This window comes from Hippopotamus amphibius, chromosome 5, assembly GCF_030028045.1.
Source record: "Hippopotamus amphibius kiboko isolate mHipAmp2 chromosome 5, mHipAmp2.hap2, whole genome shotgun sequence".
NCBI classification, from domain to species: domain Eukaryota; kingdom Metazoa; phylum Chordata; class Mammalia; order Artiodactyla; family Hippopotamidae; genus Hippopotamus; species Hippopotamus amphibius.
Window position 1 is genome coordinate 59,306,133 of NC_080190.1, and position 25,998 is coordinate 59,332,130.

General features: G+C 48.4%; 1 protein-coding gene across 3 annotated transcripts in view; it reads left to right on the forward strand.

Annotated features, from left to right (window-relative positions):
• Positions 1 to 25,501, forward strand: part of DLG5 (discs large MAGUK scaffold protein 5) — a 129,459-nt gene extending 103,958 nt beyond the window's left edge. For 2 of the 3 annotated variants that reach the window (XM_057735930.1, XM_057735928.1), the window contains exons 21-32: positions 2,315 to 2,477; positions 2,586 to 2,719; positions 3,417 to 3,563; positions 4,932 to 5,115; positions 5,687 to 5,835; positions 6,719 to 6,889; positions 7,784 to 7,980; positions 19,562 to 19,705; positions 19,956 to 20,083; positions 21,371 to 21,480; positions 22,154 to 22,263; positions 23,300 to 25,501. In XM_057735930.1, coding sequence (XP_057591913.1) covers positions 2,315 to 2,477; positions 2,586 to 2,719; positions 3,417 to 3,563; positions 4,932 to 5,115; positions 5,687 to 5,835; positions 6,719 to 6,889; positions 7,784 to 7,980; positions 19,562 to 19,705; positions 19,956 to 20,083; positions 21,371 to 21,480; positions 22,154 to 22,263; positions 23,300 to 23,514 — 1,852 coding nt within the window. In that variant the 3' untranslated portion in view covers positions 23,515 to 25,501. The remainder of the gene's footprint in view (positions 1 to 2,314; positions 2,478 to 2,585; positions 2,720 to 3,416; positions 3,564 to 4,931; positions 5,116 to 5,686; positions 5,836 to 6,718; positions 6,890 to 7,783; positions 7,981 to 19,561; positions 19,706 to 19,955; positions 20,084 to 21,370; positions 21,481 to 22,153; positions 22,264 to 23,299) is intronic. The other variant, XM_057735929.1, reaches the window with a different exon arrangement.
• Positions 25,502 to 25,998: the final 497 nt, after the last annotated feature.

Genomic DNA, 25,998 nt, shown 5'->3' on the forward strand with positions numbered 1-25,998 from the left:
CATGTGGAATCTTAGTTCCCCACCCAGGGATGGAACCCGTGCCCCGCTGCAGTGGAAGCGCAGCGTCTTAACCACTGGACCGCCAGGGAAGTCCCAGGACTCATTCTTATCCTTTGCTTTTTGGCCCCAGAACACAACTGTGTTGCTTGCCCCCCGCCCCCCAGGCTTTTTATTGTGAGACAGAATACACGTAGGAAGAAAGTACGTGACGCACACACGTAAGCTTAGCCATTGTTCATTTTGAAATGTAGGCCGATCTCAGCTGTCAGTGCAGACATGCCTCCTCTTGGGGCCTGTTCCTCCCTACACATTCACCTCATTCACCTCTGTCGTTCTTCAGAGTGGGATTTACCACGTGTGCCTGCAGTTAAGGGGTTCTGTCTAGATCCTATTGGGAGATCTGATTAAACTCGAACTTAACTTTATTTAATCACTTAGAAGGACTAGAGCTAGTCTCCTCCACGTAAATCCAAAAAGCTGAGGGCCCTTGCAGCTGTGAGCCATGGAAGAGACACTGCTGGGTGGTGCCCGTCATTAAGAAAATCTCATTTACAATCTGAACCTGTAAAGACAGCACACCTAGCAAGTATTAGCTGGAGAACAGGGTTGTACCTATAACCGCCAAGGTGCCTGGGCCTCCAGGGGAGCCCAGGTGCAGTTCATGTGTTCATGACGGCCTCACCTGCATCGTGCAGACAGGCACAAAGACCGGCCCTGGGGGTGGGGGCGTGGGTGGTTTTACTGAACCGCAGCTCAGGTCACTGAGGGAACAAGACCTTCCCTCTCCAATGAAGTGGGTTCCTTAGAAGCAGACGGGACCTTAACGCATGTGGCCATGCGTCCCCTTAGCTTGCTCTGTGGTACACAGAGAACAGGTGTGTGTGAGCGTGTGTGTCAGTGTCAGTGATTCCTGCCTTCACGGGGCTTAAGTGACATAAAGGTTAACGTGTGACCTGACTGAAGAATGGGTTAGTGATTAAAAATAGTCCCTCATTTCCCCAGTCTAAAGTACGCTATCGTTATAGAAAATTGGGAAAACTAGAAAAGTAGAAAGAAAAAAAGTCACATAATCTCATCAACCAGAGATTCAATTGCTGTAATTTAACCTTTTGAGGTATGTGTGTGTCTGTGTGTGTATGTATACATACAGTTTAAATGCGTTTTATTTATATTATTTTACATGCATAAACACTTCCTCCTTAATGTTATGTTTTAAGCTACTTGTAATGTTAAGTATACTTCATGAACCTCTTTTACAAAGCAGCCTTGTTATTCTGACAAAAATGGAGAGTATTATAAAAAATTTAAATCATTCAGTATATTAAAAAGTAGGGATTACCTCAAAAAGGGCTCCCCTCTGCCTGCCCGCCTGCCCTGCAGCATGTGCTCTGGAGGAGGGGAGCCCGAGGGGGTGGCGCTCTGCTTGCCCTCCCCTGGCGTTGGCTGCAGTCCTGTCCCGAGGAGGAGCTTGGGCCGTGTGCAACGCAGTGCTGGTGCCTCTGAATCACTTAAGTGCCTGTCTGTCTCTTACGTTCCAGGGTCTGTGGCTGTCTTCCTCCTCCGATCACCCCTCTCTTCTTTCTAACCTTTTGCACCTTCCAGATGCCTCCACCACCACAGATCCCTCCTGAGACTGCCTGTGGCTGCTAGGCCCAGGTCCTCCTCCCTGAGGAGTCTGAGGTTGGCCCAACAGGAGGTCCCCTCCGCCCTCCCCTGTGCCCCTCGTCCCCGTGGTGTGGCGGGCGGCTCCCGGGGCCAGCGAGTGCATGGTGCCACTTTGCCCCCAGCCCCCCCCCTCCCTTTTTAACGCCTTGGGTTTGCAGCAGCTTAATCTCATGATCAATTTGCATCACGCTGTGTGCTGCTAAATACACAAAAACTGAGATTTTATATTGCCCTTCTCTGGTGAATGTCATCCCAGAAGCACTCCTTTTCCTCCGAGGGCGTCTTGAGACCCCACTGGAGGTTTCTAAGTCACACATCGTGAGGCCGCTCCTCTGCTGTTATAGAAACCTGCGTGCCTTTCCCATGCATATATCAGTGTTGATAGTTCACACAGACCACTCTTTGTGTCTTTGGGACTGGGGGCTTCTGTGTCCATCGTGGGGGGGTGGTCGTGTTTGTACTGCATGAGGTTGTGTATCACCGACCGTCGTACAAGGTGGACGTCGTCGTGTTCCCATCCAGCCGTGCCATCGTAGGAGCGTCTGTGCTCCCTGGCCCTTTCTGCATAGCGACTGCATGCCTGCCCTCACGTCTTCCCCAGACCTTTCCTTTGAGTCTGAGTCCCCGAAACCACTGGCTCTCTTCCAAGGCCGTATGTGGAGGAGCCACGCCATGTGAAGCTGCAGAAGGGCTCGGAGCCGCTGGGCATCTCCATCGTGAGTGGGGAGAAGGGCGGTGTCTACGTCTCCAAGGTGACCGGGGGGAGCATCGCTCACCAGGCCGGCCTTGAGTATGGGGACCAGTTACTTGAGGTGAGCGGGACCCACCACCCTCTCCCTCCTCTCCTCCCTTACTGAGTCCCCAGGACCTCCTCTGTGCCCTCCTCTCCCATCACTGAGCCCGCTCTCGATGCTTCCTAGTTCAATGGCATAAACCTGCGGAGCGCCACGGAGCAGCAGGCCCGGCTCATCATTGGGCAGCAGTGTGACACCATCACCATCCTGGCCCAGTACAACCCACACATGCACCAACTCAGCAGCCACTCCCGGTCCAGGTGAGACCCTATGCCTCCGAGGGGGCATCTGGGCCTCAGGAGGAGAGCTGGGTGCGTCAGGTGTGTGGCTCACTGTGGGAAGACCCCCATGCCAGCTGCAAGTTCTGGGGATTCTGCTGCCATGAGAGGAGATCGTTGACCAGCCCTGTGTTTTGGAGAAGGGACATGTAGAGGGAGGGTTTTCCCTCCTGAAACGGGGTGTGGAAACAGATGGCTGGGTCCCCTGTGCAGCAGGAAGCCCCCGCGTGCGTACATGGTAGCCAGGAGCTGAGGCCTGGGGCGGAGTATCTCGCGAGTGGTCTAGACCCCCGTCCACGAGCAGACACTAGACTCCTGCCCGTATCTGCCTCTGTGCTGTGGGTTGCAGGACAGGTGAGGAAAGGGGGAGATGTGCCCCTGTGATGCAGCGCCTGTGAAGGGAGGGACTGAAATGCACATACAGAGGAAAAGACAGCAGTGGATTCATGTATCCCTAGGCTGACCCCTTTGCAGAGGATCCCCGAGTTGAGGACAGGCAGATCCTGCAGGTGGATGATTGAGTCCAAGCTCCTGAGGCACCTGCTCTTCTCAGGGTTTGGGTCACAGAGCTGTGTGACCTGGTCTTTGTTCACATTCCCAGACCTGGTCACCACCAGAGGAGGGGGTGGCTCTGGGCAGCTGCCTGCTACTCCTTATTCTTCCCGTCCTCTGTCCCCAGCTCCCACCTGGATCCTGTCGGTACCCACTCCACTATCCAGGGCAGCGGTGCCACCACCCCGGAGCATCCCTCTGTCATTGACCCACTGATGGAGCAGGACGAGGGCCCTGGCACCCCCCCGGCCAAGCAGAGCGCGCCCAGCTCCAGGTCAGCAAACGTGCCATGAGCCTTCCATCCATGCACCTGGGCTGTGCGAGCTGGGCCAGGAGGGTCATTGTTGTGGTCCGAGCACATCCTCTGAGGGATGCAGGTCCCAGTGCCGCCCTGCGCTGCAGACAGCACACCGACTTGTCAGGGTTTGGGGTGGGGAGCACACCTGTCCTTTTTCCTGCCCTTTCTCTTTTTTTCTCTAGTTTTCTCACTAACTCATTCTTAGCTCTGCCTTTTTTCTTTCTCGCCTCCTTTTCTCATCCACTTGTGTTCTGATTCTGTCCTTAGACAGAATCCCATGGTTATCCCCATCCAGGCCCAGGGCTCTAGCCCTCCACAGCAGTGTTGCCCCCAAGAGGCTCTGGGTTTGAGGGTGGCAGACCCATGTCCAGGCATGTGCAGCACAGCTAAAGTGCTGGGAGGGGCACCAGGGGCCATGATGGAGCAGTCCTGAGGAGCATGGCAGGGCAGGGACAGCTGAGTCATAGTGTTGAGGGTGAGCAGGGGTCAGCCATGCAAAGGGTGAGCGTGAAGAAAGGTCTGGAGGAGAGACCAGTGTTCGTGTGGGCAGGAGCAGGCAGGGCTCTTGCGGGAGCTGGAGGGGAGGTGGGGAGAGGGCCACACAGGCTGGGTCGTGAGGCAGTCCCTCTGCAGTCTTGGACGGAGCCCTTTCTCGGGTATGGTGTTAATGGACTGTTCACAGAAGTTTGAGGCTGGAAGCTGGGACATCTTCAGGGCTTTCCTACGTGTGACCTTTCTCTGTGCCGATTATGGCTGCATTTACCTGCCGCAGAGTTTTCGTCACTGGCTGGCTCCCGCTCATTAGATTCCTTTGCTGTCCCAGCTCCTTTGCTCAGGTTGTTTGCCAGCTTTTCAGTGTCCCTGTGTTGTGAGTTCCTTGATGGCAAGGGGCCCTGCTTCTTGGTTTAGTACCATCCAGGCCATAGAAACTGCTCAGTATGCATTTGCTGGATGAGTTGTGCTCTCAGTGGTGAGCCTGGCTCTGAATTTTTTAGAATAAAGTTAGGAAGACAAGTGCAATCCAGGTGGGCAAGACGGAGCCCGTGGTGTGTGATGGGTGGCTGGGCTGGAAAGCAGGGGCGTCGACTTCCACTCTGTTCCCAATTGGCTTTGTGACCCGAGGCTGTGTGTTCACCTCTGCCAAACCTCGGCATCCTACCTTTAAACTGGGTCACTAGAGCTAGAGGCTGTGTCAGCCTGCTTCCCAGCTCCTGTGGTTCTGAGGCCTTGTGAGGCCCCACGTGGGCAGCAGAAAATGGTTAGGAGGTCACCACGGTTTCATCTCTGTCGTATCCTCCTCCCTCGCTGTGCACGATTGAAGAGCTTCATTTTCCTTCCCAAAAGGATGGTGGGAGATGCCACCAAGAAGAGCCCAGAGCCACGAATTGTCTTCATCAAGAAGTCCCAACTGGAGCTAGGAGTGCACTTATGTGGCGGGAATCTGCATGGGGTGTTTGTGGCCGAGGTGGAGGATGACAGTCCCGCCAAGGCCCCCGACGGCCTCGCGCCCGGAGACCTCATCCTTGAGGTGAGTTCTGCGCTTCTGAGCGGCAGCTGGCTGCTCTCCGCCCACACGTCGGCCTTCCTGCTGTCTCCGTTGGCACGGGAGGCGGAGGAGCACAGCCTCTGCTGACGACCCCTGTCGGTGTTGAATGCCACCTGGACCCCCTCTGGGTGGATCACAGGGAAGCAGGCAGGGCCCTGGCGTTCGGAGGGGAGATGCTGTGCTCTTGTCAGCAGCAGGACTCGGGACTGGTCTGATGGCGAGTGCTGTGTCCCTCTCACATATCCAGTCTCCTGTTGGATGGGGGAGGTGCGTTGTAGATACTGAAAGATACAAGGAGCATAAGCAAGGTGAAGTGCCGTGTTTCCAGTAGGCCTTACTTACTGGGTGCCTAAAACAGGGTTTCTCCTGGGAGCGCCTGGTGAGGGCAGAGCAGACACTCGGCAGAGGACTCAGCCTTACCCACGGAGGTGGGGCAGGTGGTTGCTCAGGGAAGGGGATGCTGAATCTCACCCTTATCCCACAGTGGGCCTCTCACGGGTGCCCAAGCTGCCCAGCTTCTGCCCTCTGACCCCAGTTCCCCATCTCTGGGTAGTATGGCAGTCTGGACGTGCGCAACAAGACGGTGGAGGAGGTCTACGTGGAGATGCTGAAGCCCAAGGACAGCGTCCGCCTGAAGGTGCAGTACCGCCCTGAGGAGTTCACCAAGGTCAAAGGCCTACCTGGCGACAGCTTCTATATCAGGTACCAGTGGCCAAGGGTGCCGGGGACTTGGGGCTGGGGAGGGGCATTTGGTGGAGGCTGTTGCCTATGAATGTCCCTTTGTTTCTTGCCCACAGAGGGTGGGGCCATGAGCATTGCTGCTTGGACCCCAAGTTGGAATTTCACAACGAGGTGCTTGTGACTTAGGAAATCCCTTGAAAGCTCCCAGGGCAAGATGGGCTCCCTCTTTAGCATTTAGGACCTGGGGAAGTTTGAGACCAAAGAGCCTCGTTTTTCCATGGGCTGTGCTCCTTTCCTGGTCTCCTCTGACCCAGGTCTGCAGATCCATCTGTAGTGTGTGTGGATGTCAAGGCATCCACGGTACCCTGAAGTACTACATGAAATGTGTGTGTGAGGCAGGCATTGGGTGTTTTCTAGGAAGCGCTCAGCTTTCTTCATGTCCCCTAAGATCTGAGGCCACACAAGAATGGAAAACACTGATCAACCGTGTACCATGAGGTACAGGGTCCCTGTCTCTAGGGACCCCCTTCTCAGTTAAGGATGGCATCTTTTCCATCCTGGGAAGTTTCCAATCTGTAGGATCCATCGGCCTTGACTCAGGGAAAGGATGCAAGTGGGAAAAGCCCACTTGCAAGTGGGGATATGGCCTTGGTTCTCGGCAAAAGTCTTTTATGTAGTGGGCACGAGGCAGCCCTTGTTTCCAGGGAGCCCGATCTCAGGAGAGAAAAGGGAAGTCTCTGTCCTGTTACATAGAGTCCAGGCCCCCCTCTTTGGGACCCACCGCTGGGATGAGGAGAGGCTGGTCCTGATTGTGGGCTGGGGAAAGTTCAAGAGAGCGGTTCTAGGAACGTGGCTGCAAGGGGCAGCCAGCAGCCTGACCTGTCCCCTCTGTTGCCTGGTCCAGGGCTCTGTATGAGCGGCTGGCAGAGGTAGAGCATGAGCTGAGCTTTAAGAAAGATGACATCCTCTACGTTGATGACACCTTACCCCAGGGCTCATTTGGGTCCTGGATGGCCTGGCAGCTGGACGAGAATGCCCAGAAGATCCAGCGCGGGCAGATCCCCAGCAAATATGTGTGAGTGTCCTGGGCCTGGGGTGGAGCGGTGGCACCCATGGGGCCGTCTGATGGGATGAGGGCTGGGGCTGCTGGAGCTTTATTCTGATGCTTATCTCAGCTTCTGGTCTATATGTTTTGCCAAAATTGCTTGTCCAAGAAGCTGTTCCTAGTATAGGTCAGTGCTGTACATCAGTCAGTGCTATGCAGAGGCACAGCGGCAACTTAGGAGACGGCACTTTTTTGTTTTTAGCAGATTCGTTGAGCCATAATTCATACACCATACAATTCACCCGAAGTGTACAATTCACTAGCTTTTAGTGTTTTCACAGGTACGCACAGCCGTCACCATAGTCAATTTGGGGACATTTTTGTCACCTCAGAAAGAAGCCCTGTACCCTTTAGCTCCCCTCCTTGTCCTTCTGTCTGCCCTGACCCCTCCTGCCAACCCCGAGTGACCACTGATCTTTCCGTCTCTATAGACTTCCATGTCTAGATTTTCATGTGAGGAGTCATAACACATGATCTTTTGTCACTGGCTTCTCATACTTGGCATGATTTTTTTTCAAGGGTCTTCCATGTTATAGTACATGTCTGTGCTTCATTCCTTTATGTGGCAGGAAGCATAACTTGTAGCGCCACAAGTAAAGTCTATATTAGCAATTCCTTCTGACCCTAGTCTGAATATAGGAGTTGGCCGCTTTGAGAGCTTGCCCGGCACTGGTGTGTGTGTTGCCCCCACAGCAGTGGTACCAAGGCATCCTTGGTGGTGTGGATGGTGAAGTGGCCAGGAAACCTGTAGAGGGTGTGGGAGGAGCCTGGAGTCCCAGCTCTGGCTCTCCTCGCGGGTGGGCATGCGGGGAGGTGATGATGATCCCTGGGCCCTTCCCAGCGCTGCTGTACTCTTGTCCACAGGATGGACCAAGAATTCTCCCGGAGGCTCAGCATGTCTGAAGTCAAAGATGACAACAGTGCCACAAAGACGCTCTCTGCAGCTGCACGCAGGTCCTTCTTTCGAAGGAAACATAAGCACAAACGCAGCGGGTCCAAAGATGGGAAAGACCTCCTTGCCTTGGACACCTTTTCCAATGACTCCATTCCACTCTTTGAAGGTGAGTGGCTGGGCTGGCTTCTCCAGCAGGCTTGCAGGATGAGCTTTGCTGTTGACCACAGAAGCCTCACCACAGTGACTTAAGATAGAGGTTTGTTTTGCTTTTACACATAACTGATCTAGGGATGTTTGTGTGTGTTGGGATGGTGGTGCTGCTGCCTTTAAGGTCTACCACCTGGGGGGTGTGGCTTCCATCCTCAGGGTCTCCCTGCGGTCATTGCAGCTCCTGCCATCATATCCATATCCAGGCAGCAGGGAGGAGGAAGGGACACAGCAAAAGTGTGCCTCTTTGAACAGCTTACTTGGAAGCCCCACCCTTCATCTTCCACTTATACCTCATTGGCCGCTCACATCTGCTAGGGAAGCTGAAAAGGCAGGATTTTCACTGGTGCCCTGCTGGCTTCAGTAATGCAAGTTCTGTTAGTAAAGAAGAAGAAAGATGGGTATTGGGTGGGCAAAAAGCAGTCTCTGCCCAATGCATTGCCTCTGGTTTGTTTTTGGGTTATTACAGGCTGTTTGGTGGTGACCAAGGGCCACTGTGCAGATCTTTGGCTCTTTCTGGCCTTACTTCTATGTCCATTGTTACAAGATCTTCCTAGGGCCAGGTGCCAGCCCGGTTTTGGAGTTGCAGGGTCAGACATCCTTTGGCAGGTTGCCCCATGGAAGCGTTCATTTGTCCTGTGAATGCTGCTCCCAGGACCCCCGAGTGTGCGCACTGTTCTAGGAGGTGTGCCCTCCCTGGTAGGCAGGGTGTGGGGGTGGCAGTGGGCATAGAAGGTAGGACAGCTGGTTTCCTCCCCTCTTTCCTTATTTGTTGCTTCAGTTAGGGCCTTGGGCACAGCAAGTTGAGTGAGTCCCACCTTTGTTCACGGCCCACAGTCACTGTCAGTCAGGACAGGGATTGGCAAACCATAGCCTACAGGCCAAATCTGGCTGTTTTTATACAGCCTTCGAGGTAAGAATGGGTTTTTACATTTTTAAGTGTAAAATGTAAAAAGGACTATTTGCCTTTTGGCAGTTATAGTTGCTTGATTCTCCCTTCCCTTTTCTTCTGTGGACATCACCTCTGGTGTATTCAGTGTATGTCTAGTGGATGTCTTTGGAAAATAGCCCTTTGTCTAGTCTTCCTTTCAGTTCTTCAGTGTTGCTTTTTTTTTTTTTCCTTTTCTTTCATTATATATTTTGAAGTTGTCTTTAAATTGTTATATCTAAATTGTTATATTTTATTGTTAAATTGACTCTTTTATCATTATAGTGTCCTTTATCTCTAGTAATGTTTCTGGCCTTAAAGTCTATTTTGTTTAAGTATTATTACCACACCAGTTTTCTTTTGGTTAAGTGTTTGCATGGTTCCTCTTTTTCCATCCTTTTATACTTTTCTGTAGCTTTATATTTATGTGGCTCTGTAAACAGCTTGCAGGTTTTTCTTAACCCACTGTGATACTTCTTTTTTTGTTTTATTGAAATATAATATATATATAGAAAAGTGCACATTCATCTATACAACAAAAGGACCTCCTGAGGTGTTTGCACAAATTGAATACACCTGTGACAATCTTTATCATTTAATCAGAGTATTTAATTACTGATTAAATCATTACTGATACATTTACCATCTTACTGTTTGTTTTCTGTTGTCCCGCCTGTTTTATGTTCCATTTACTTTCTTTTCTTACTTTTTTTTGATTAACCAAGCATTGTTACTATTCTGTCCCGTCCCGTCCCCCCCCCCCCCCCCCCGTTAGTTTTTAGTTATTCGTTTTGTTTTACTCTTGAGGGGGGTGGATTATAGCAACTCTCACAGTGTGTGTCTCTGAATTACTGCTGATGTGAACCGTTACTTTGACCACTCCTCTAATGATTCTAAAGCCGCAGGGCGCTGTGACTTCTCTACCTCCCTCCCACCCTGTGCCTTACTATCATTTTCATTTTACATGTATTTTAAATCCAGCAGTGTTATTGATTTGCACATCAGCTACTCACTTATATTTATCCTTTCCGTTGTTCTTCATTCCTTCCTGTAGTTCTCTTTCTTTCTGATTTTTCTTTCAGCTGCACACTCCCTGCAGCATTTCTTTTTTTCCAACTTAAATGAGATACAAGTGACATAATAATATTGTGTAAGTTTAAGGTGTACAGGATGATAATTTGGTATGTGTATATCTTGCAAAAGATTTACCACAATAAGGTTAGTTAACACATCCTTTACCTTATATAATTACCCGTTTCTTGTTATGGTGACCTTCAGCATTTCCGGTAATGCAGGTTTGTTGGTGACAGATTCTCTGTTTTTGTTTGCCTGTTTTCCCATCATTTTGGAGACTTTCACTGGATATAGAATTTTAGATTGGTAGATGTTTTATTTATGCATTTTAAAGATATTATTCATTGTCTTATGGCTTCCACTGTGTGTGTGTTTCCTGGGTTGCTGTAACAAATGTCACAAGCTTTGTGTCAGCACAGCATACATTTATTCTCTCACAGTTCTGGAAGCCAGAAGTCCAAAATCAGTACCATTGGGCCAAAATCAAGGCGTTGGCAGGTCCACACTCCCTTGGAGGCTCTAGGAAGGAGTCTGTTACGTCCATTGGTCTATAGTGTTGTTCAAGTGCTGTTTCCTTATTGATCTTCTGTCTGGTAGTACTGTCCATAACCGAAAGTGGGGTATTGAAGTCCCCTACTAATACTGTGTTGCTGTCTGTTTCTCCTTTCAGTTTCATCAGTGTTTACTTATTTGGGAATTCTAATGCTGGTGCATATATATTTATGATTGTTGTATCTGCCTGGAGAAATGACCTGTATATCATGCTATAATGTCCTTCTTTGTCTCTTGTGACAGTTTGTCTTAAAATCTATTTTGTCTGATACAACTGTGGTCACCCGTGTTCTCTTTAGGTTCCCATTTGCATGAATTATTTTTTTCCTATCCTTTCACTTGTAGCCTGTGTGTGTCCTTAGAGCTAAAGTGAGTGTCTTGTAGACAGCATACAGTTGGATCTTTTTTATTTATGCATTCAGCCAATCTACATCATTTAATTGGGGCATTTAATCCATTTATATTTAAAGTAATTGCGGATATGGAAGGACTTACTATTGCCATTTTGTTAGTTGTTTTCTGTATCTTTTTTAAAAAATTATTTAATTTATTTTATTGGCTGTGTTGGGTCTTTTGCTGTGTGCGGGCTCTCTTTTAGTTGTGGTGAGTGGGGGCTACTCTTCGTTGTGGTGCGTGGGCTCCTCATTGCTGTGGCTTCTCATGTTGCGGAGCATGGGCTCTAGGTGCATGGGCTTCAGTAGTTGCAGCACATGGGCTCAATAGTTGTGGCTCATGGGCTCTAAAATGCAGACTCAATAGTTGTGGTGCATGGGCTTAGTTGCCGCGTGGCATGTGGGATCTTCCTGGGGCAGGGATCGAACCTGTGCACCCTGCATTGGCAGGTGGATTCTTAACCACTGCGCCACTAGGAAGCCCCTTCTGTCTGTCTTGTTGCTTTTTTTGTCTATCTTTTCCTCCTTTGCTGCCTTTTTTGTATTTTTTTTTATAGTGACGTGTTTTCATTCCCTTCTCATTTCCCTCTGTGTATATTTTATAGATATTTTCTTTTTGGTTACCATTGCAATTACATAAAACATCTTAAGGTATAACAATTCATTTAAAACGGATGATAGTTTAATTTCAATTGTGTATAAAAACTCTACACCTCTGTGTTCCCCCAACCCCTTTATGTTGTGGATGACACCAGTTACCTCCTTTTATATTATGTGAACATCAGTATAGATTTATAATTACTTTTATACTTCCGGTTTTAATATCTATACCAGTTTTTTTTTTTTTTTTTTTTTTTTTAAACTTTAAGGTTTTATTCCCCCCAAAATCCCTATGCGGAATCCAGTATCTAAAACAGGTGTTCTGTTAGCAAAGATTTATTTCATAAGTTCAAATTTTAAATATTTATTATAGATTCAACCAAGAGAACATTGAGATAAGAAAATGGGATTATACAGAACAGCCAAAGTCACAGCAGTCCATGAAGATGACTGACTTCTAAGTTTAATTTCAGTTGCCCAGTATACAGAAAATTCTGAAAACGGATCAGTTTCACTTTACAATTTTAGGATAACTCTTTTTTTTTTTTTTTTTTTTTAATTATTTTATTTTATTTTTTTGGGGGTACACCAGGTTCAATCAACTGTTTTTATACACATATCCCCATATTCCCTCCCTTCCTTGACGCCCCCCCCCTCGATTCCCCCCCACCCTCCCTGCCCCAGTCCTCTAAGGCATCTTCCATCCTCGAGTTGGACTCCCTTTGTTATACAGCAACTTCCCACTGACTATTTTACACTTGGTAGTATATATATGTCTGTGCTACTCTCCCGCTTCGTCTCAGTTTCCCCTTCACCCCCCGCCCCCTCCCATACCTCGAGTTCTCCAGTCCATTCTCTGTATCTGCTTCCCTGTTCTTGTCACTGAGTTCATCAGTACCATTTTTAGATTCCGTATATGTGAGTTAGCATACAATATTTGTCCTTCTCTTTCTGACTTACTTCACTCTGTATGACAGATTGTAGTTCTATCCACCTCATTACATATAGCTCCATCTCATCCCTTTTTATAGCTGAGTAATATTCCATTGTATATATATGCCACATCTTCTGTATCCATTCATTTGTTGATGGGCATTTAGGTTGCTTCCATGTCCTGGCTATTGTAAAGAGTGCTGCAATAAACATTATGGTACAAGTTTCTTTTGGGATTATGGTTTTCTTTGGGTACATGCCCAGGAGTGGGATTACTGGATCATATGGTAGTTCTATTTGTAGTTTTTTAAGGAACCTCCAAATTGTTTTCCATAGTGGCTGTACCAACTTACAGTCCCACCAACAGTGCAGGAGAGTTCCCTTTTCTCCACACCCTCTCCAACATTTGTTGTTTCCAGACTTTGTGATGATGGCCATTCTGATTGGTGTGAGGTGATACCTCATTGTGGCTTTGACTTGCATTTCTCTGATGATGAGTGATGTTGAGCATCTTTTCATGTGTTTGTTGGCCATCTGTATGTCTTCTTTGGAGAAATGTCTATTTAGGTCTTCTGCCCATTTGTGGATTGGGTTATTTGCTTTTTTGGTATGAAGCTGCATGAGCTGCTTGTATATTTTGGAGGTTAATCCTTTGTCCGTTGTTTCATAGGCAATTATTTTTTCCCATTCTGAGGGTTGCCTTTTAGTCTTGTTTATGGTTTCTTTTGCTGTGCAAAAGCTTTTAAGTTTCATGAGGTCCCATTCGTTTATTCTTGATTTTATTTCCATGATTCTAGGAGGTGGGTCAAAAAGGATGTTGCTTTGATGGATGTCAAAGAGTGTTCTGCCTATGTTTTCCTCTAGGAGTTTGATAGTGTCTGGCCTTACATGTAGGTCTTTCATCCATTTGGAGTTTATTTTTGTGTATGGTGTTAGGAAGTGTTCTAATTTCATTCTTTTACATGTTGCTGTCCAATTTTCCCAGCACCACTTATTGAAGAGGCTGTCTTTTTTCCATTGTATACTCGTGCCTCCTTTGTCAAAGATAAGGTGCCCATATGTGTTTGGGCTTACTTCTGAGTTCTCTATTCTGTTCCATTGATCTTCCTTTCTATTTTTGTGCCAGTACCATACTGTCTTGATCACTATGGCCTTGTAGTATAGTTTGAAGTCAGGAAGCCTGATTCCACCAACTCCATTTTTCCTTCTCAAGATTGCTTTGGCTATTCGGGGTCTTTTGCGTTTCCATACAAATCGTAAGATTTCTTGCTCTAGTTCTGTGAAAAATGCCATTGGTAATTTGATCGGGATTGCATTGAATCTGTAAATTGCTTTGGGTAGTACAGTCATTTTCACGATGTTGATTCTTCCAATCCAGGAACATGGTATGTCCCTCCATCTGTTTGTGTCGTCTTTGATTTCTTTCATCAATGTCTTAAAGTTTTCTGCATACAGATCTTTTGCCTCCTTAGGCAGGTTTATTCCTAGGTATTTTATTCTTTTGGTTGCAATGGTGAATGGGGGAGTTTCCTTAATTTCTCTTTCTGCTCTTCCGTTGTTAGTGTATAGGAATGCAAGAGATTTCTGTGCATTAATTTTGTATCCTGCTACTTTACTAAACTCATCAATGAGTGCTAGCAGTTTTCTGGTAGAGTCTTTAGGGTTTTCTATATATAGTATCATGTCATCTGCAAAGAGTGATAATTTTACTTCTTCTTTTCCAATTTGGATTCCTTTAATTTCTTTTTCTTCTCTGATTGCTGTGGCTAACACTTCCAAAACTATGTTGAATAACAGTGGTGAGAGTGGACACCCTTGTCTTGTTCCTGTTCTTAGAGGGAATTCTTCCAGTTTTTCTCCATTGAGAACAACGTTGGCTTTTGGTTTGTCATATATGGCTTTTATGATGTTGAGGTAATTTCCTTCTATGCCCATTTTCTGGAGAGCTTTTATCATAAATGGATGTTGAACTTTGTCAAAAGCTTTTTCTGCATCTATTGAAATGATCATATGGTTTTTATCCTTCAATTTGTTGATATGATGTATCACGTTGATTGATTTGCGTATATTGAAGAATCCTTGCATCCCAGGGATAAACCCCACTTGATCGTGGTGTATGATTTTTTTAATGTGCTGTTGGAGTCTGTTAGCTAGTATTTTGTTGAGGATTTTTGCATCTATATTCATCAGTGATATTGGTCTGTAGTTTTCTTTTTTTGTGACATCTTTGCCTGGTTTTGGGATCAGGGTGATGGTAGCCTCGTAGAATGAGTTTGGGAGTGCTCCGCCTTCTGCAATATTTTGGAAGAGTTTGAGAAGGATAGGTGTTAACTCTTCTCGAAATGTTTGATAGAATTCGCCTGTGAATCCATCTGGTCCTGGGCTTTTGTGTGTTGGGAGATTTTTAATCACTGCCTCAATTTCTGTACTTGTGATTGGTCTGTTCATGGTTTCTATTTCTTCCTGGTTCAGTCTTGGAAGATTGTATTTTTCTAAGAATGTATCCATTTCTTCCAGGTTATCCAATTGATTGGCATATAGTTGCTTGTAGTAGTCTCTCATGATGTTTTGTATTTCTGAGGTGTCCGTTGTGGCTTCTCCTTTTTCATTTCTAATTCTGTTGATTTGCATCTTCTCCCTTTTTTTCTTGATGAGTCTGGCTAATGGTTTATCAATTTTGTTAATCTTCTCAAAGAACCAGCTTTTAGTTTTATTTATTTTTCTTATGGTTTCTTTCCTTTCTTTTTCATTTATTTCTGCTCTGATCTTTACGATTTCTTTCCTTCTGCTCACTTTGGGGTTTCTTTGTTCTTCTTTCTCTAGTTGTTTGAGGTGTAAGGTTAGGTTGTTTATTCGATCATTTTCTTGTTTCTTAAGGTAGGACTGTATTGCTATAAACTTCCCTCTTAGAACTGCTTTTGCTGCGTCCCATAGGTTTTGGGTTGTTGTGTTTTTGTTGTCATTTGTTTCTAGATACTTTTTGATTTCCTCTTTGATTTCTTTAGTGATTCCTTGGTTGTTTAATAGTGAATTGTTTAGCCTCCATGTGTTTGTCTTTTTTGCAGTTTTTTTCCTGTAATTGATATCTAGTCTCATGGCGTTGTGGTCTGAGAAGATGCTTGATATGATTTCAGTTTTCTTGAATTTGCAGAGGTTTGATTTGTGACCCAAGATGTGATCTATCCTGGAAAATGTTCCGTGTGCACTTGAGAAGAAAGTGTAGTCTGTCGTTTTTGGATGGAGTGTCCTATAAATATCAATGAAGTCGAGATGGTCTAATGTGTCATTTAAAGCTTGTGTGTCTTTATTGATTTTCTGTTTGGATGATCTGTCCATTGATGTAAGTGGGGTGTTCAAGTCTCCCACTATAATTGTGTTACTGTCGATGTCCCCTTTTATAGCTGTTAGCATTTGCCTTATGTATTGAGGTGCTCCTATATTGGGGGCATAGATATTTACCATTGTGATATGTTCTTCTTGGATGGATCCCTTGATCATTATGTAGTGCCCTTCCTTGTCTCTTTTAATAGTCTTTACTTTCAAGTCTAATTTGTCTGATATGAGTATTGCTACTCCAGCTTTCTTTTGACTTCCATTGGCATGGAATATCTTTTTCCATCCCTTCACTTTCAGTCTCTATGTATCCCTTGGTCTGAAGTGGGTTTCTTGTAGGCAGCATATAGAAGGGTCTTGTTTTTGTATCCATTCAGCCAGTCTGTGTCTTTTGGTTGGAGCATTTAATCCATTTACATTTAAAGTGATTATTGACATGTGTGTTCCAATTACCATTTTCTTAATTGTTTTGGGTTTGTATTTGTAGGTGTTTTCCTTTTCTTGTGTTTCCTCCTTAGAGAAGTTCCTTTAGCACTTGTTGTAAGGCTGGTTTGGTGGTGCTGAATTCTCTTAACTTTTGCTTGTCTGTAAAGCTTTTGATTTCTCCCTCAAATCTGAATGAGATTCTTGCTGGGTAGAGTATTCTTGGCTGTAGGTTTCTCTCTTTCAGGACTTTCAGTATATCCTGCCATTCCCTTCTGGCCTGCAGAGTTTCTGTAGAAAGGTCAGCTGTTATCCTGATGGGTTTTCCCTTATATGTTGTTTGTTGCTTTTCTCTTGCTGCTTTTAATATTTTTTCTTTGTGTTGAATTGTCGTTAGTTTGATTAATATGTGTCTTGGTGTATTTCTCCTTGGGTTTATTCTGTATGGGACTCTCTGTGCTTCTTGGACTTGGTTCATTATTTCCTTTCCCATGTTGGGGACGTTTTCCACTAGAACCTCTTTAAATATTTTCTCAGACCCTTTCTTGTTTTCTTCTTCTTCTGGGATGCCTATAATTCGAATGTTGGTACGTTTAAGGTTATCACTGAGGTCTCTGAGGCTGTCTTCTAGTCTTTTTATTTTTTTATCTTTTTCCTGCTCTGTGGCGTTTATTTCTCCCGTTCTATCTTCCAACTCACTTATTCGTTCTTCTGCCTCAGTCATTCTGCTGGTTAGAGCATCTAGAGTATTTTTAATTTCAGTTATTTTGTTATCCATTGCTGTTTGTTTTTCTGAGTTCTTATGAACTGTTTCTTGTACTTTCTCTAATTTGTTATCGATATTTTGTATCATTTTTACTATCATGACTCTAAATTCTTTTTCAGGCATTTTTCCTATTTCCTCCTCATTTATTTGGTCTTGTGGGTTTTTTTCCTGCTCCTTTGCCTGCATGGTGTTTCTTTGTTTCCTCATGGTTGTCCAAGCTTTTGGGGTTGCTTGTCCTGGTGATAGAGGTGTTTATAGAAGACTGTCCAAGCCTCAGACTAATGTCCAAGTATTGGATTAGACGAATATTCAGTCGGCTATGTCAGGTTCCCCGCAGCCCTTTCTGGTGTCCGAGGCCGTCTGCTGGTGTTCAGCTGGCTCTCTGTGGGAATGACTGCGTCCCTCCGTGCATTCCCAATGCATCCGTGGAGAGGGATGCACTCCACGTCTCTCCACTTCGCCGCCATCCTTTTCTCCTCTATACCAGTTTTAAAAGCAATTTACATACCTACATTAGGTTACTTCCAGATTGTCTAGTTGTCTGTATATTTACTCTTCCCAGGGAGTTTTTTATCTTCTCTGGGCCTCTGACTCTGGTTGGATTTAGTATTTGTGAGATGCTCTGTAGCCCTGTGATTCTGTAAATATGAGGACTTCCAACAAAGCAGATTATTCAGGGAGGAACGGGAATCTTCTAAATTGGTGCCCCTCAGTGTGGAATGTTAAGTCATTAGGAGAGAAGATGATTCTGTTCAAGTTAAGTTGAAGACACAGTGACTTAATGTCCATACACAGGGAAATGGATTAATCGATGCAGTGCATCCATGTTGTAGGATGTTCAAAAGGAGTGAGGGAGATCAATGTGAATCAGCAAGGATGCATTCCGGAAACATAAGACTGAGAAGAAGAGGGAGTTGCTGAACATTTACAGTGTCATGTCATTTTTGTTGAACATATGGACATACATATTTTCTAGGTTTTTGAGCATGTAAAAGTCAACGTGTAAGAATGACATCTGGAAGGATATACTTTATTTCCTCATAACCCACTATGACGGTGGTTATGAGAAAGTTGTTGGGGACCAGGACTGGAGAAGAGGTGTTGGAGAGGATGCCTGGCTTTATCCATAATGTTCAAAGTTTTAAAAGAGGTGATTTTTTTAATCTTTTCCTGGAGGAAGTTCTTTGCCCTGGGACTGTGCAGAGCTTTCAGTCAAAAATGTGTGGGGGTCTTGCACAGTGAACGCAGTCACCAAACCCTCCCCCTGTTTTAATAACAGATCGTCTGGTCACCAGGTTGAGAAATGCTGTATAGAAAGCCATGTAGATGTACATGGATAGCCATCCGTCCTAAAAAATGCATGCACAGGGGTGGGTGGGGGCAGAGGGGAGGCTGTGTTCACGGCCTCCTCAGTTCCGCCTGTGTGCTGCACCTAGCATCACACTGTGTGTTCACTTACAGCTCTGCCTTCTGGTCTCTCGTTCCTCATTTCCTGGTCGCAGGCCTTCCAGGCTGAACCTCTCATTGACCCTTCCTCACAAGCCCACCTCAGACTACCCTCATCTCAGCTCTGCCCCTCACATGGCCACCTCCGCCCTCTACCTTCACCCCCCGAGGGCGAGGCTTCTTGTCCTGGTGCCTGGGTTGGCAGGCAACTCTTCTGTGGTTGTCTTGTTTCTTACCTGTTGCTGTCTGTGAGCCTGCTTAGAGTATGAGCTTTATAATGGCAGAGACTGTGCTTTCTACTCTTTTTAAAGTGTTTCTGAGATGCCAGCGCAGTGATTGGTACCAGGGAGGTGCCAAGAAGATATTTGCAGGCTGGTTTTTAGGCTGTCACTTCCTGCAAGGATTTTTTATTCATTTGGTGGAAGGGGAGGTTTGCTATATGTATCAACTAGGATATTGGTTTGACTTCTGTAACTGAGACCAAATAGCAATGGCTGAAGCATGATCAGAAGCTTATTTCTCTGCAGCACAGAAGTCTGAGCTCTGTTCTGGGGATCATAAGGGAGCCAGGTCCCTTCCGTCTCATGACTGTCATTTCCTGAGGGTTGTTCTCGTCTGCAGGATCAGAGCTGGCTCACTGCAGCTGGTCCTGTGCATTTCAGCTCATGGGAAGGGGGAGAGTTTGCTCACCCCATGGGGCAGGTCTGGGTCACATGACCACACATACTTGTATCTCTGGAGAACAGAGAATACATACTAGGGGCGAGGGGAACACGCATTGGACACATAGGGAAGAATTTGAGCAGAATGAGGTACTGCAGTGGCTTGGATTTCCATGGAGCAGGGACACTGTGCTGGACTCCAGGAGTGACTGTGACCTGGTGTGCCCTGGCTGTGGGACTCTCAGTGCTAAAACTGGGCAAGTCCTAGGCCAACCACGGTGAGCCGGGTACCTGGCTCTGGATCTGTGGAGTGAAGGAGGTGGGCCTTCCTGGGGGAAGCAAGGTCAGGGGAGCAGTGGGTCCCCAGCCCCTCCCCTTCCTCCCTCTGCTCCAAGTGGGTGCCCTTGACACTGCCCCCCTCTCTCCCTCAGATTCGGTGAGCCTTGCCTATCAGCGGGTCCAGAAAGTGGACTGCACCTCCCTGAGGCCCGTCCTGATTCTGGGGCCTTTACTGGATGTGGTGAAGGAAATGCTGGTGAACGAGGCGCCCGGCAAGTTCTGCAGATGCCCCCTGGGTAAGAGATGCCCTCGTGCCTGCTGGGCTGTGTCTGTCCCTGTGTTTGTGTTCACCTGCTTCCTGGGGATGGATCCCATGATGTTTCAGAGTCCTCTGGACTTGGGTCAGATCAGTGTGCGGCCTCTGGTTCTTTCTCTGGGAGCAAGGACAGCAGGGCTGGGCTCCTAAAGGCACAGTGTTCTTCCTGGCATGTGCAGTGATGGCTCACGGTGCCAGGGCACCCTGATTCCTGTGTCTGTGCTTTGCAGAGGTGATGAAGGCCTCCCAGCAGGCCATCGAGCGGGGCGTCAAGGACTGCCTGTTTGTCGACTATAAGCGGAGGAGCGGCCACTTTGATGTGACCACAGTGGCTTCCATTAAGGAGATCACAGAAAAGGTACCTGTTGCTTCAGAACAGGAGATGGGTGCCTGAGTCTGGGACTTGGACCCCCGTGTGTGTGTCTGGGCCCTGTACCTTGGCACGTCTGCCTGCACGTCTCTGGGACCTTCGTGAGCTCGCCCACGTTCTGTTAGTCCGAGTTAACTTACTGGGGGCTGCCCCTGTTGCTTCTGTGTGCTTCCACTCTCATGAGTAGGAAGCTAGTCCTGGGCAAGTATGTGGAAGTCATCCTGTGCGTTTGTCACCTCTTTCTCTCTGAGGGGCTCTGAGAGCTTTGAACTTTAGGAAGGGCCCCTCACAGGGATTTCTACAACAGGGTCCTAGAACACATCTGCTGAGCTTGTGTGCTGAGCTCGTGTGCCTTATTCTAGGGACGGCACGGCTTCCGTCAGGGCCCTGACCCTGAAAGGGTAAGAGCCGTTGCCGTTTGCCTTTAGGTTTTTGAACACACTGGGGTCCGTTTGCCAGGTAGCGTGAGGGAAAGTGGGGACGTCAGCCAGGAAAAGCATCACTCGCGAGTCTGAGGGTGTGGGCACTTTTTGGGTTCCATCCTTCCTGGGTGGTCAGTTCACCTCGCCAGGCTTTAGATCCCTCATGTTACATGAGGGAGTTGACTTTTTACAGCTGTCAGTGCAGACTGCCCAGTTGAAGTGGATGAGCTCCAGTCAGGGGTGCCGCAGGACATTAGAAAGCCCACCAAAGAATGGGCCCCCGCAGTGGAGCTTTCAGGGGTCAGGGAGAACCGCAGGCAGGGTGCTGTGGCCTGCCGTGGGCTCAGTCTCTGCCCGGAGGCTCAGGGGATCCGTGGGATGCATTTCAACTACAGCCACGCAAAGACCCAGGCCCCCTCCCCTGCTGCAACCCCCCACGTCTCCGCATCTCCTTTGGCCCCGACTGGAGAAGCAAGGGTTCCGAGGCCAGGTGGGATAGCACTTCAGGACGTTCCTGTATCTGGGTACAGGCAGGAAAGGGAGTTTGGAGTTGGGCTCTCCAGACCCCACTCAGCCCCGGTTCCCAGCCTTGAGCATCATCACAGCTGACAGCTTGTGGGAGAGATTTTCCCAGATGGGGTTTCCCCACCGTATTTCACGTGTAGTCTTCATGAAAGACTGGTTTTGCTGCCTTGTTTGTTGCTAGACTCTTATATGTTCACTTACAGGGCAAGGCAGGGCAATGTTAGGTGAGGGGTGGGGCCCATTGGTGGCAGAGAAAGGCCAGCGCGTCCAGTGCTTCTGAGGCCCAGGCCCACGCCTGCCTGGGTGTTCACTCTCTCCCTCCCCGCAGAACCGGCACTGTCTCCTGGACGTTGCCCCTCACGCCATCGAGCGGCTGCACCACATGCACATCTACCCCATCGTCATCTTCATCCACTACAAGAGCGCCAAACATGTCAAGTAGGTGGCAGGCTCCTGGGGGGCTTCGCTCAGGGCCTTGCTGGGGCCCTTTGACCTTGAAATAGGTATCCCGTGTAGGAATGGCCTTCCCCCTCGAGCCCCATCTCACACTGAGCCAGGCACGTTAACCCGGCGCAGCCTTCCCTCCCCACCACTCTGCGGGCTGTTTGGGTGCCGCTGCAGCTCCCTGAGAATGTCCAGCCTCGTCTGCAGAGCTCGCCTCCTGACTCCCACGCCCTTTCCCCTTTCCCTGCCTCTCAGCTTGGCACTCACAGCACCACAGGACCCGGGTGGCCTGGCCCAGGTCCAGCTCTGCCAGGAGCTGGCTTGTGATGCGGGTGGACCTTTGCTCTCACTGAGCTTCAGTTTCTGTGCTGGTTGGGCTACTGTCTTGCCAAGGCCCCCCTCCACTTTGCCTTTCTGTGCTTCCAGGCCTCTGATACCTGCACTCGGGGGCCAGCTGAGGGGTCTGGTCTCTGTGCACACTCACCAGGGTGCCCACCTTCCCTCTCTCTGCCCAGAGCTCCCCACGGAGCCTGCAGGCTGTTGCTATGCTTTACCAGGGAGCACACAGGGGCCCTGTGGTGGGGAGACCCCTGTTACTCTGGGCAAAGAAGCAAAGGAGCCTGGGGGAGGGGAGGTGCTCAGCCTGGTTCCCTGCATGTCCCAACAGGGAACAGAGAGACCCCATCTACCTGAAGGACAAGGTGACTCAGAGGCATTCCAAAGAGCAGTTTGAGACGGCTCAGAAGATTGAACAGGAGTACAGCAGGTACTTCACAGGTAGGTGTGTGTTGGGCCTGGAGAGGAGGAGCAGGCAGCGGGGATGGACGCAGGCTTCCCAAGGACGTCCTCCTTAGAAGTGGTGACAGCCCGCACTTCCGGGGTGCCTGGTGGACGCCGTCACAGTGAGCGCTTTCATTACAAATGATCTGATTGCAGGCACGGGGCAGCGTCAGGAACTTGCAGGTCCAAAGGTAAAGTTCATTAATTCTGGCCTCGGGTCATGGTCTGGCCTTGTGTGGTGGCTGCACAAGCGCCACGTAGCACAGCTCCAGAGGTCCCCAGGCAGGTAGCATGGCGGTGGCGGCTGTGACCATCTGTCCCCAGCACCCTCCAGGTCAGGCCAGTTTTGCAATGAAGTTTGAAGACAAGCTGCATCTTTACTATCTCTGGTCTTTGAAACAAAGCAAACCAGAAGAAGCTGGGCTCCGATTTACCAACTGCCATTTTACTTTGTGGCTTTCAACTTCTTCATAAAATCAGTCATTTGTAGGGGGCATAATAATATTGTGGCCATGGAGAGGTGGAGACAGTGATCTTAATTAACGAACATGTAGAGAGTGTTGTGATCTAGTTTGGCGCTTCTCGTGCAACATTTGATCTCAAAACCCAGCCTTGGCGTTTCTGTCTATGTATGTGTACGCGTGTTTATGTTCTAATTTCCTGTCCATTGCAGGCCAGTGTTTCAGTCAAATACATAATAATTACTAGAGAAAAGAAAATTAAAAACTCCCAAACTTACAAAATACAAGCCTCGATGTGGTTTTTATTAGATTCAACAGATGTAAAGTTACTCCATCACATTTCCATAACAGTTTCTAAACCCTGGCTGTCCATTTCTGTGGCAATGTGCCGGGGCTCAGTGCTGTTCTGTGGAGCACACAGAGCGCCCTGGTCTAGTGCCTGCCGGGCTGTGCTGTTGACAGCCTGCAGAGCAGGCCTGAGCCGGAGCTGGAGACATTCCATCGTCTTTGCTGGGAATCTTCTCTGGGCCGTGGGGTGCCCGGCTCCTGAGACTCAACCTTGTTTCCTATAGGATCCTGCTGCCGATTGGACCATCACAACACACCCCAGGCTGCTTTCCAATGTGCTGGGACTCCCCATTGCATGACTAGACAAACCAGCCCAAAGCATCATTGCAGTGGGGCCTGGCAATGCAAGTGCGCGGTCAAATCCTGTTACCCCTGTTACAGAGACCAGGGCAGCCTGGCAAAATTGGACACCAGCCTTCATTTGAGCCTAAAATTTTAACATCCTGTGGGACAATTGCCGAGAGGGATAGATAAAAAGCGGAAGTGATTTGCATTCAGCTCTTTTTCTTTTCCAATTTCTCACTGATGGAAGAGAGTGAGGTGGGAGTGGGGCAGGAGGGCCAAGTAGCTCAAAGCAGGCAGAACACCAGGAAGAGTAAAAGATGTTTATTTGCCTCCACCCTGGGGTCTGCCTCTGAGCCAATGACATGTGTGTTTGGGGGCTCTCTTGCAGGGGTCGTCCAGGGAGGAGCCCTATCGAGCATTTGCACTCAGATCTTGGCAATGGTCAATCAAGAGCAAAATAAAGTCCTGTGGATCCCAGCCTGCCCTCTCTAGAACGCGGTGCTGGGGACGACTGCCACTTGGCCACCAGCGTGACTGCCTGGCTCAGCTCTTTTTAGTGACTAAAGATAGATGTCTCTGTATATAAACCCGAAGGGGAAGGATCTATGAACCAGGACTCCAGAAGCACCTCCTTTGTAGACAGAGGGCCGCAGACGAATGGGATCCGGGCCCCGGCCAACAGACTGTGTTCCTCTCACACGTGTGCTTTAAGACAAAAGACTCTGTAGAGGGGCTCAATACCAACCTTTCTTGTAGCCAGCTCATCAGAGATGCTGCAAAGAGAACTTTTCAGATCACAAGTTTACAAGCCTTTTCTAAGTATTCGGTTGTTTATGTTTACTTGAACGGCTCCACGTTGTCGCTGCCCAGTCCCTGCCCTTTCCTCACTGTCGCTTTGGTGTTGGTTTTGTGCCGGTTTTCAGCGAGACGACTCTGGAACCTCGTTGGGGGCCACTTTGCTTTGGGAGGTTCTCATCAGTGGGACCAGAGCTTTGACAAACGGACTGCTCCTCGGCAGCACCTCTCCTGGGAGGGCTGCGGCTGTGGCTGCTTCGACAGTCGCTGGGTGTGGAACTGGTGCCTTTGTGGGGCCGACTCCCCAGCGGCAGTGTGTTCCCCTCCTGCACAGAGGAAGGCCACTTCCGCCGTCTTGTGGACGCACCCCTCAGACTTCGTCTCCTGCCTTCTGCGTCCTCTTCTCGTCCACCTGCATTCATTATTCCAGCGTTCTCTCTGGTCCTCGGAGCTTCGTGGGTTCACTGTGACACACCCAGCTCCGGGCAGGGTGTTAGGCTGGGGCCGACGCATGCTTAGGCTGGGTCCTCTTTAGATTCTGTGAATAGTGACAGCCTTTACCAGTGCAGATGTTGCAGGGTAATTCCTAAACGCTCTGGAGTGGGGCAGGCACATCAGCTCTGTTTGATATAAAAACATTTATGTTTCAGACTTTGAACAGAGAGCTCTTATGGAAGCTTAAGGATTAGTGCAGTCACTGTCAAAACTCAGAAAAGAGAAACTGGGATCTGTCTAGTCTTGGCTTTTGGCACTCACAACATGAGCATTGCTCCATGAGGGTGGCTTTGTTTTGGATTTGTGTTTTGTTTTTAAACGCTTCTGACGCTGGATACCTCTGGCTGAAGATTTGATGTGGTTCCTCCTTAAACTGTGCATCTTGTTAATAATAGGTACTGTACGGGGCTCCGGGTAAGTGTCACTGGGGTAGGACCTCTATTTTAATACTGTTCCTAACATTTCATTTTACTAGCAAGAGATCGCTGATTCCATTTTATTCTTTGTAATTCTAGACACTAGATTATAGTTTAGCCATACTGACATTTTTTAAAAAGGGATATATTTTCTTGCACAGTCGTTCAAAAAGAAACACGTTTCAGTCCTCAGTGCTGCCCTTCGTTTCACAGGTACACTCGTTCCGGCTCAGACAACTGGGACTGACCGCAGGCTGTCGCGGGGTCTCCCTGGCACCCTGTGGGGCCGCTGCTCTGGGTGGCAGGGGTGGGACAGTGACGGTACAGTGTGCACAGGTACTTTTCTGACAGACTGGGAGTTTCTGTACTAAAACCTTCCTTTGTATCAAAAGTTAAACAGACTTTAGTACAATAAATAAAGGTCAATTTCTGTAACTTGTGGTGGTGAAGAGAACTGCATTAGTTTATTTTCCACCTCTCCCTGCTTCCTCAGCTCTCCTTGTTCCTAAATTTGAGACAGCCTTCCTCCCCTGTGGCACGGGGCTGGAACTGGCTGCTGTGTGAGGTTCTCTCCCACTCTCGTGATGGTCAGGAGCCCCTCCTACCTGCGGCTTCAGCCCCTCTGACTCCCTCCTCCCCTCCCATGTGTCCATCTGTCCAGCATAGCGTGGGTGGTGGTTGCAGCCAGGCAGCTGATTTGTGTAAGGTGCAGATCCTGCCCTGGGGGCTTACGTGCAGATCTGCAGGTTTGGGCTGAGTCGAGAAAAACAAAGGGGTTTGAAGAACACCAGGATCCCCTCATGTTCTCAGTTGGGTGCCTGTCTGCCAGGGGGCAAGGCCCACACCGGGCCCCCGGGGTGAAGAAGGCCCCGCCTGGCTCAGGGGCTGCAGAGCTAGACCACCCGCAGCTCTCCTGGGCAGCCTGTTTGGGC